The 10,451-nt window shown below is 46.0% G+C and overlaps 2 protein-coding genes and 1 long non-coding RNA gene across 5 annotated transcripts; 2 read left to right on the top strand and 1 right to left on the bottom strand.

Moving 5' to 3' along the window:
- The first annotated feature begins 325 nt into the window (after positions 1–325).
- On the top strand, positions 326–3,499 carry LOC115668411 (uncharacterized). Of its 2 annotated transcripts, none has more exons than XM_056312154.1 (3): positions 326–712; positions 1,720–2,471; positions 2,643–3,499. In XM_056312154.1, exons 1-3 carry the CDS (start codon positions 425–427, stop codon positions 3,139–3,141), a joined length of 1,539 nt encoding a protein of 512 aa, XP_056168129.1. In that variant the 5' UTR covers positions 326–424; the 3' UTR covers positions 3,142–3,499. The 2 variants fall into 2 exon arrangements, with proteins under 2 accessions (XP_056168129.1, XP_056168130.1); XM_056312155.1 differs by having other exon boundaries at positions 328–712; positions 2,657–2,806.
- A 3,324-nt stretch (positions 3,500–6,823) lies between these two features.
- On the top strand, positions 6,824–7,734 carry LOC130138443 (uncharacterized). The gene is made up of 2 exons (XR_008816843.1): positions 6,824–7,191; positions 7,281–7,734. It is a non-coding gene; the product is annotated as an uncharacterized LOC130138443 (long non-coding RNA).
- On the bottom strand, positions 7,418–9,825 carry LOC115683067 (uncharacterized). 2 transcript variants are annotated; one of them, XM_030607476.2, is made up of 2 exons: positions 9,458–9,825; positions 7,418–9,248 (listed from the first exon to the last, which is right to left on the bottom strand). In XM_030607476.2, the coding sequence occupies exon 2, from the start codon at positions 9,228–9,230 to the stop codon at positions 7,749–7,751; it is 1,482 nt and encodes a 493-aa protein (XP_030463336.2). In that variant the 5' UTR covers positions 9,231–9,248; positions 9,458–9,825; the 3' UTR covers positions 7,418–7,748. The 2 variants fall into 2 exon arrangements, with proteins under 2 accessions (XP_030463336.2, XP_030463337.2); XM_030607477.2 differs by having other exon boundaries at positions 9,550–9,825.
- Between the last annotated feature and the right edge of the window lie 626 nt (positions 9,826–10,451).

Genomic DNA, 10,451 nt, shown 5'->3' with positions numbered 1-10,451 from the left:
TACGCCTAAATTAGAAAGAGAGAGCTTCCATCTAATCTTGGAGAAGTCAGGGAACCACGTCACGGGCATTCGGCTAACTAAATAATGATGATGTTCTCATAAATTTTCAACTGTAAGCAGATTTATTCACTACAACGAGCAAAGAAAAACAACAATAATTAGCAAAAGAAGACATCAAACGAGTCAAAAAAAAATTCACATATTAGATCAGGAGAAGAAAAAAAAGAAAATCAAGGCCTAAAAAAAATCATAGCAAAGTAGGCTCTCAGCTTGCAAGTAAAAAAAATTGGAAAACTTACAAGTGTCATGTTTAGATTTAGCCTCTCCCAAGTAGTCAAACTGTCAAATCACCTTCCCGCATAAGCAAAGCTCAACGCACCTTTTCATTTCCGGATTCCTCGGTTCTTGGAACACAGCAAGGCCAATGAGGTCCGAGACGTTGACGCTGGTGCTGGTGAATCTGGCGGGGATCATGGAGAGGGCGGACGAGTCCCTGCTTCCGGGCGTGTACAAGGAGGTCGGCGCCGCCCTGCACATAGATCCGACGGGTCTCGGGTCGCTGACGCTGGTCCGGTCCGTCGTCCAGTCTTGCTGCTATCCGCTCGCCGCTTACCTCGCCGCCCGCCACGACCGTGCCCGCGTCATAGCTCTCGGCGCTTTCCTCTGGGCCGCCGCCACTTTCCTCGTGGCCGTTTCTTCCACGTTTCTTCAGGTCTCCCCCTCTGTTTCCCTCTCTGATTCTTGGTGGGTGGGGTCTAGTTTGGTGAGGGAGTGATTGGGTTGTGTTCAGTTTGGTGGGTGAGTGATTGGGTTCTCAATGTTTCAGTTGCCTGCGCTTGATTGATGATTGAGAGGAGATGAATCTAGTATTACTTTCGTTGGGGTTGTTGGGCTTCTTTTTTTTTTCCAAGAATCTAGTACAGGGTAATGATACTTGTACAGCATCACAGAATGATCTGAGAAAATGTTCTTGGTATGGATCTTGTTAGTTATAATAGAATGTTCGCATTGATGTAATTGCGAAGCCTGCAGTTCGGTAGGTTGTCCTTGGAATCGGTCTTGACAGCGTGGAGTTATGCCACTCGGTCCTCAATCTTTGAATCGTCCGTTTATGTCGAATTAATTCAGCAACGTCTGCTTTTACCGTTGATGGAATGAGATTTCCAGCACTTCAAAGAAATGGACATTTGCTTTCAACTTGCTAAATGCACTTTCCATAATGCATGTATGTTGGGGCTAGAGCCAACCATGACTAGACTCAAGAAGTCCTCTGACAAAGTCTTCCAGACAAAACTTATTCCATCCTTTTGACAGAATCTCCGTGACAATTGACAAAGATCTATATGATTCAGGTGTGGAAGTATTGTTTCAATAGGATTAGTCAGATTTAGGATGATATGGATATGATTCGCACGCAAAGAATCAGGAGATCTTGGTTTAGTTCTGTCATAAGCATGAGAAGTACAAGTACTGATACAAGCACGCGCAAAATATCTCTGCCGTCGCACTGCTTCAACAAGCTGCAAATTAAATTTTTTGCTACAGTTTACCAAAATGAGGAAAGAAAAGAACGACTGCTTCACAAATAGAATCTTTGCCCTTTCTGGTAGGAATATAGGCAATTGAATGACTTCGTCTTTCGGTGAGGGACTTCTTGTATGTAAATGCAATTGCAAAGTACCTTGCTGTGTTTAGCGATTTCTCTCTTTTATTTTCCAGGTAGCAATTTCAAGAGGCTTGAATGGCATTGGACTCGCAATAGTGATACCTGCTATCCAGTCCCTCGTTGCCGACTGCACGGACGAGAGCAACCGTGGGATGGCGTTTGGATGGCTGCAGCTAACGGGGAACCTTGGTGCCATCATTGGATCGTTGTGTTCTGTTTTAATAGCCTCAACATCATTCCTGGGAATCCCTGGTTGGAGAATTGCTTTTCACCTGGTTGGACTAGTAAGTGTCATCGTTGGTGTTCTGGTGCAGCTCTTTGCAAGCGATCCTCAATTTTCCGATGACAATAACCTCGTTAAAGATCAGAATTCGCACAAGCCCTTCTGGTCAGATGTCAAAGACCTGGTTAAAGAATCGAAATCGGTCATTAGAATCCCGTCCTTTCAGATAATAGTGGCTCAGGGTGTATTTGGGTCATTCTCAGGGTCGGCTCTTTCATTTGCCCCAATGTGGTTGGAGCTCATTGGCTTCACGCACAGTACGACGGCTTTCCTTATGACGGTCTTCATCATCGGCTTCTCACTTGGTGGTCTATTTGGAGGTTGGATGGGGGATGTTCTTGCCAAGCGCTTGCCCAACTCGGGGAGAATAATCTTGTCGCAGATAAGTGCTGCTTCGGCCATTCCTTTAGCTGCGATTTTGCTTCTGGCGTTGCCTGATGATCCTTCCACAGCTTTCATGCATGGTCTCCTTTTACTTATCATGGGGCTGTGCACATCCTGGGATGCCCCAGCCACAAACAAGTAAGTGTAACTAGTAGGTTCTATCGCCCTCTCGTCGCACGAACATGGTTATTAGATGTTGCCTGTCAGATCCCTAGTTGATGAACCGACATTGAATTCTGTGGCTTGAAGATGTATTATTACTACATATTTCTCCAGTTAATTTCTTGCGTATACTAACGCAGCACTTAGTCCAATATTTGCAGAGATTGTCCCTGAGAAATCCAGAACGAGCATCTACGCGCTGGACAACTCTTTCGAGTCCATCCTCTCGTCATTCGCTCCCCTGCTGGTCGGTATCCTGGCTGAGCATGTATATGGGTATAAACCGATCCCTGAGGGATCATCCAACTCAATAGAGATCGAGACAGATAGAGAAAATGCTGCATCACTTGCCAAGGCGCTTTATGCTGCTATGGGCATTCCAATGGCCATCTGTTGCCTTATTTACTCTTTCCTCTACTGCACGTACCCGAGAGACAGAGAGCACGCTAGAATGGATGCGTTCACGGAAATGCAGCAGATCGAGGTCGATAGCCCCTGTACAGGCGAAGATTTCTCCGACCTTGATACGGCGATATCGAATGGGGCTTATGAGAAGGGGAGTGGCGTGATCGACAGAGATTATGGAACGGAGGAATGGGTTGATTTGGATGACAATGATGAGAAATCTCTGCTTTCCAGGCAGTGAACTTTCACGAACGTCGGAGAATAACGTGGAACACGCAATGCGCGTGAATCTTCGCGGGCTTGTAAACAAGCAATCAATGTCACGAACTCTCCAGGACTCGTCTCTCTGTACGGTCTGGATTTCCCCTATGCGATCGCACACTTTGTCACGAGAAGGTTCGAGTTGGCGACCCCCATGATAGAATCTCTCACCACGTTATCGTGTAACTTCTGAGTCAGATTGATTCCGGACTGTCCACCATTGGAGTTCATGTATTGAGTACTCTGGAATTGACTGAAACAGGGAGACTGGTTTAGTCAATTCAGTGATCTTTTCCAGTCCTTTTTCGCTCAAGAAACGTGGACCAACATTTGCATCCTCTCCCAAGTAGCTTTACCTCTTTTTGTGCTTTGCTTTTAGTTGTATTTCACTTTTTACCTACTGCTGCACCAAGTCCATCGCCAAACTCATGTCATTAAAAGCAGAAGAAAAGTGCGAGAAAAGTGAAAACTTGGGTAACTTGGACTTTTGTCACAGCCGGGTCGGATGATCCGGCCGTCCAAGGCGCATCACCGTATCGTATCCCGGTTGGGGGTAGCCCTAAGCCGGTTCATTTTGTCGTAAAAACGTTCGCGTTGTCGACAGCCGTGTGAACACTGCGGTGGCCGTGTTCATGTTGGGAACACGTATCTAAATCACAAACGCTATCCTTTTTATGACGAAACAACATGTTTATGATCGTTTTCAGACGCTGACAAAGGTGTGTCAATTCACGTTTGGTTCTGAGTAAAGCCTTTTGATCTAGCAAATGCAAATGTGCTTTCATGAGCTGTCATATGGTATTGGGACCATGTAGAATCGTGTGGATTTTGAACACGCAAACATATTCTTTGTCCTGGATTAGACATGTCATATCACCCTGTCTGCTCAAAACAATATACGATCACGGAAAAATTATCTAATCAGTCCTGAACCTACTGTAAATGTGCCAATTCAGTCCTAAGCTTTCAAATTTCGTCAATGCAGTCCTAAACCTTTATGCGATATTCTAATGCAGTCCTTTCGACCAATTGCCGCAGGGAATCGCTGATGTGGCGATCCACAGCTTGTCCACGTCAGCGTGCCATGTAGACGGCCGGCGATGATTGGACAGCGACTGATCAGAAAGACGACATCGGAACTTCACGCAAAAGTTTAGAACTACATCGGCAAAATTAGAAAGCTTAGAGCTAATTGGCCAATTATTCCTGTGATCAATTGAGTAATTCGAAATTTTAAAATAGGGGGAACACACATAACTATGCACACGATACAATCTTTCAAACGAATCACGCGTTACTCTTCGAGCACTCCGTCAGTCTTGAGCGACCGCGATTATCTCAATGTCCAGTCGTATCGGGTAACTATTCCCGGACGCGGCCTTGGACTTGCCGTTCGAGGGGGGATGGACCCTGGGGCCCGGTGGGCCGGGGATGAATTATGAGTTCCCATTTAGGGGAGTGAGGAGAGCCATCATTGCCCTCAAGAAGCAATTGCTATTCACTGGCATGCATGGGCCACCCACAATGCCCCCCCCCTCAAAAACAGAAGTGATTCAAGATTCACCCTAAAGATCCTCCAAAGTCCCACTTGCTTCATTTGTGCATCCATGGCTAAAAAGCTAAAACCTAAAACTAAAAAGATGGTGCGGAAAAGAGGTCACCTATTGTTTCTTTTCCTTCTTTCTTTTAAAGAAAACCCAAGACAGATCTCATATCATATGCCATCATAGCCTACAACTGTTCCCAAAGATTCAAAAAATTTTGAAGCTCTCTTTCCCGTCTTTCTCATCATACCAAAAGGTACACAAAAAGGTGGAGAGATGCATAATTGAAATATATATGAAAAAAAGAGAGATATCATGATCTATCAATCAGACATACAAACACACTGAAATGAAAGAAAGAGAAGCCGCTTTTGGGTTTTCTTGGATGAAACACATCACCGGCCTTTGCCTTTGGCAAATGCAATCATGATGACGGTTTTAGGGGGGGTGGTCGATTAGAGAGGGCAAGCTTTATTTCAAGTTTTTCAGTTCTAAAAAGATGTGTTACTATCATTTGGTTTTTGATTAAGTGTTAGGCTTTTGTAGCTTTTGGTGGGGAACCAAATTATCCTTTCCTATAGTTGTGTGTCAACCTTGTATTTTGGGTTTTTTTATTTTTTTGGGGGGTTGGACAACTCTTTCCCCTAGTAACCTTAACTGCTACCTAAAAAACTTTGGGACTAGACACTCCAGAGATCTTATGGTTGGGATGAGGCGCGGATCACTCGTCCATATCTGTAAGGAAAAGGGTCATTCTGGTTGAGGACGGGCCAAGTAATTGACCTCGATCGGTCTATTTGCGAGGGATTCAAATCACTTTATTCTAAAATTTCTTAACATGCTTCGAACCCCGGGTCTCGAAAACAATCAAGAAAAGTGTGAGAGCCCCTTTTTCTGGAAAAAAATCGCCCCAAAACACTCGTGTGTTTTGGGTAGTAATATTGTCGAGATCACGACGATCTCGTCTCATGACAAATTCTAGGATGACACTCTCGTATCAAAAGAACAGGAGAGTATGACCTCAACTACTACCTTAAAAACTTTGGGACTCGACACTCGAGAGATCTAGTGGTTGGGATGAGGCACGGACCACTCGTCCATATCTGTAAAGAAAAGGGTCACTTTGGTTGAGGACGGGCCGAGTAATGACCCTCGATCGATCTATTTGCGAGAAATTCAAATCACTTTATTCTAAAATTTCTTAACGTGCTTCGAAACCCGAGTCTCGAAAACAATCGCGAAAAGTGTGAGAACCCTCTTATTTTCGGAAAGAATCGCCCCTAAACACTCGTGTGTTTTGAATAGTAATTTTGTCGAGATCACGATAATCTCATCTCATGACGAATTTTAAGGATGACACTCTCGTGTCAAAAGAACAGGAGAGTAAGATAACACCCGTCACTTAAAAATTTAATTTAGGTCAGCCAAGACAAGCAAGGCATAAACTCTAGGACTTTTATCAATTTCACTGCCCATTTAAAGAACTTCTTACAGATTCACCGTCCATAGGTGACATATGTGCTTAGACTTAAGTGTTTAATTGAATTTATCAACATGTCACCTCTCCAATGGTGAATGAGCAAAAAAAATTACACCGATGTAATAACTATCCCAAAAATTTGGATACACCAACTAGAAATAATAGAATCAAAGTAGCTACATATTCGATAATGATAGAAAACTTTTAGAATTTGACAATATTAGTGTCTTATATCAACCCTTTTTGTTATTTTCAGTTGACTCCAAAAATTTTTTAAAATTTTTTATGTTACTTTTTGTTAAAAATATAGTCGAAGCACCTAACAGCTGAAATCCCTCCGAGATCAGGTATGGCTTCTAGTGGGGACAGCGGTCCTCCAGACATGCCTTCGACTTTGCTTAGTTTACGTACACGCAATTAATTATTATAATTATTATTATACAAACATCAATTTAATATACATATATAGACATAGATATAGAATGAATACTTAAATTATTCATGCATGCGTAGCAGAAGCTCTTACCCTCCGTCCCATTCTCCAAGATTAACTCAAATAACAATAAAATACATAATATATACACTTACATACATACATACACACATACATATATATTATATGCATTAATTACAATAGAAAATAAATAATTTCGAGTGCAATTGGGAGCGCATGTGACACGAAAAACAAAGAAGACTAATTAAAAGCACTACACAAGATCTGAAAATTTTAGATTTGCGGCGGCTGACCACCCCCTCTAATCTCGCCACCAATCACTCATCCACATGATATTTTTCAACCCCTTTTTTTTTAAAAGGCCCTTTTATCACCGAATAAAGAAATATCAATTTAAAATATATAGCTCGAACTCCGGAAAGCAAGCGTGTGAAAGCGGGAGATCGTCGAAACATGACAAAAAGGGAAAATCAACTTCGAGCCATTCCCGGGCGTTGCACCAACATCATCTTCTTCCCCCCACTTTCATGCGCCATTTGAGATTATAATAAGGTTTTAATTCATGATTTGACTCGTTCTTCTATACGTTAATATGCTGATTTTAATGTAGTTTTCGCCCCTATGATTCTTATCTACCCAAGAACAACACGAACACCGGTACGAGGGTATCGCGCAGGAACACAAGGGCAGCAATTTACGAGGAGAGACATCATCGGACGAACGAAAGAAATGGAAGTTTTTTCATCTGTAATATGCAGGTGATGTTCAGACAGTTAGGAGATAGGAAGAATGAGATTGGATTCAAGCCAAGATGCTATCATTTACAGATAATAATCACAAGCGAAAAGAAGAACAGGAAAACCCCAGAAGGAAAAAAAGAAGTAAAACTATATTCGTGTGATGTTCATATTTTTTTTTCTTTTTTTTTGGGAGGGAAACATTATGCATGGGGATTGTATCACATTCCTCAGCTACGTCCCTCTGCCATCATCGGTTCGATCATCTGTTCATCGTAATATGCGTAAAAATTCCCTACCTCCTGTTCTTGATTTCTTAAACTGTCTTTAGAGAGAATGGTGTTGGTGATTATATCAATCCTATAATCAGCTTTAATCCGACGAGCAAATCCACGACTCGACCATACCTTCGCTCCTCGCGTTGATGGCCGCGGCCTCCGGGCCTCTATCGCCGTGGAAACGGTCCGGGGCCGAGGGGTTGTCGTTGCCCGAGTAGGTGAAAACCCTCCCGTTCGTCGGTCTCCGAGGATGATCCTCATCGTTGCCGTAATTGCCGGCGCCTCCGCCGCCACCACCGAGAGAGCTCAGTAATCTCTGATGGTGATCGCCGCCCTCCCCGACTCCTCTGTCGCTCCAGTTCGTCGCCGCTGTAGTCGTGTCGTTGTTCTCCGTCAAGGTTCTCTCGGTCGAAGGCGGCCGAATGCTTGCCGTGTGGCTCAAGCCAAAGTCCTCCAAAGCCCCCATTCGGAGATTTGAATGAGGATGATGATCGGTGGCTGCGCCGTCCATTGCGGAGGGTCCGGGCAGGTTAGGATACTTGAGAGAGGCTTGGAAGAGGGAGTTCCCGAAATCAAGAATCGGGTGTTGAGCGTTCATGTTGATGAGCAGGTTCTGTGGATGCTTCAAGAGGCCTAGTGGCAATGGAGGAGCTGCATTAGTAGTAGTGCCAGCGTTGGTCGTCGCCGAATTGTTACCAGAAGTGACGTTTTCGTTGCTGGTGGTGTTGGTGTTAGTAGTTGTCGCCGCCGGAGAAGAAGAAGCTAAGGCGTCGATCATCGACGAAGGACCCAGAAACGACGGAGTCGACGAGGAGGTCTGAGGAGGGTGATGGAATCGCTGGGCAAACGGCCTCAGGAGATACGGTGGCGGCGGCGACGAGGATGCGTCGAGGTGGCCCGATCGCAGCGCCGTCCCGAAGAGATCGAGACGGCTCCTCTGGAACGGCGACGCCGCGAACGGCGGCGCCGGGATCCCGGTGAACTCCTGTACCATGGCCCGGAAGTTGGTCGTGTCGGTCGTCAGCACCGTAGTCGGCGCCCTCCTCGACGCCCTCGATCTCTTCTTCGGATTCCGCACAGGGGCGTTGGCGCTCCCGGCGTTGTTGCCGTTGTCGGCGGCCGACGGAGCCGCGGCCTGACCTTGCACCGACTTCGGGCTCTCCTGCGCCAGAGGGAACTGGACCGGAGCCACCCCGCCACCGGGCGGCGGCCCTCTGCCGAATCCCAGGAAAGGCGACTGCTGCTGCGGCGGGACGCCGCCGAGATCGGCGCAGCCGGGGTCGGGCCTCGGGCTCCTGGGCCAAGCGGCGTCCAGGTTCAGCAGCGGGCTCGGGCTCGCGGGCGGGGCCGACCGGGTCAAAGGGTCGAAGTAGTTGGACAGCACGGAGGACGGGTCGAACATCAGCTGGTGGTGGTGGTGGTGGTGGTGCAGCGACGGCGGCTGCTGGTGATGGTGGTGGTGGGCGGAGGACGCGGCGGCGCTGAAGAGGGAGGAGATGTCGGCGCGGGAGGCGTACGGCTCGTCGTCGCCGCCGCCCGAGGACTGCGAGCTCGCGCTACTGTTCCCAGAATCCATGACCAGAGCTAGAGAAAGCTAGACACAGAGAGAGAGTTGGTGGGTTTTCTTGGAACTTTTTCAGAGGCCCATGATATTCAGGGAGCTAGGGAAGGGGAAGCCAAAAACCATGCGCCGGGGGGTGGGGGGGGGCAATGAATGCAGAGAGAGAGAGAGAGAGATTTTGATGACTTTGTGGAAAGGAAAGTGAAGTGAAGCCGATACATGCTCTGGTTTCAGAAAGTTACCTCCCTGCTCTACCATGAACTTAAAGAAGAAGGAGAGAGCCTCTGATCTGATCTGCAAAAGGAGAGAAGAGGGAATAAAACAACTTGCTCACCTCACCTCCACAGGATGACGATGATGATGATGATCATAGGGGAATCGACTGCTCTGCGGTGGCACAAAAGATTGGATCTTTCAACACCCCTCCTCTTTCTTTCTTGGTTTCTGCGGGAGGAAGGAGGAGGACGAGGACGAGGAGGAGCTGTCTCTGGTTTTTCTATGGAGCAACAAGGATGGAGAAGAAGGAAGAAGGAAGAAGGGAGAAGATGGGGGAGGAGGAGGTGCACTTCAAGGCCCAAAAAGCTCCTTTCTCTTCTTCCTTGTTTTTTTCTTTGCCTCTCCTTTTGCCCACTGTTGCACTCAAAAGATCAGTGTGGGTCATTCATGAGAGAGATAGAGAGAGCGGGTGTTACTGGTGGTGGTGAATGGTGATGGGCGGGAGGGGGCGAAATGGTCATTTGGCACCGGCGAGGGGGGAAGAAAATTGTGTTTTTTCGCGGACAGCGTGCGGCGTGGTTTTTGGGGTTCGGGTGTGAAAGGGAGAAAGAAAGAGAGAGGACGGGAGCGGGGAGATGTTAGGGTGACGCGAGCTCAGCGGATCGGTCCGTGCTACTGCTTTTGCTAGAAACTATATTTCTTTTCTCCCTTTTTTTTTTCTTTTTGGAGGTTATTTCAATTTTTAATTGAAATAATGACACGAATAATTTCTGAACTTTGAGTAGTTTCTGAAATTTTAATTTATTTAATATAGTTCCTGCACTTTAACATGATGTTTTATGCGGACACTTGTGCACGTTCAATATAGTCCTTGAATTGAACAGAGACGGCATTGAACAAATTAAAAATTTAGGGTCCGTATTACATATCGGGTTAAAGTTCAGGGCACACATTAAATAAATTTAAAGGTTTTTGGACCACATCACGTATCGGATCAAAGTTCGATGACGTTTGTGTTAT

The sequence above is a fragment of the Syzygium oleosum genome, unplaced genomic scaffold (assembly GCF_021117445.2).
Source record: "Syzygium oleosum isolate NSW1041296 unplaced genomic scaffold, Sole_v2.1 Sole_v2.06, whole genome shotgun sequence".
Lineage (NCBI taxonomy): Eukaryota > Viridiplantae > Streptophyta > Magnoliopsida > Myrtales > Myrtaceae > Syzygium > Syzygium oleosum.
The sequence above is the reverse complement of the archived record's forward strand: the minus strand, read 5'-3'. Positions and strand labels throughout refer to the sequence as shown.

Coding starts and splice junctions, on each gene's coding strand:
- LOC115668411 (XM_056312154.1), top strand. CDS start 425: ATGAGGTCCGAGACGTTGACGCTGGTGCTGGTGAATCTGGCGGGGATC. Junction 713..1,719: donor TTTCTTCCACGTTTCTTCAG/GTCTCCCCCTCT, acceptor TTTATTTTCCAG/GTAGCAATTTCAAGAGGCTT. Junction 2,472..2,642: donor GATGCCCCAGCCACAAACAA/GTAAGTGTAACT, acceptor CGCAGCACTTAG/TCCAATATTTGCAGAGATTG.
- LOC115683067 (XM_030607476.2), bottom strand. CDS start 9,230: ATGGATTCTGGGAACAGTAGCGCGAGCTCGCAGTCCTCGGGCGGCGGC.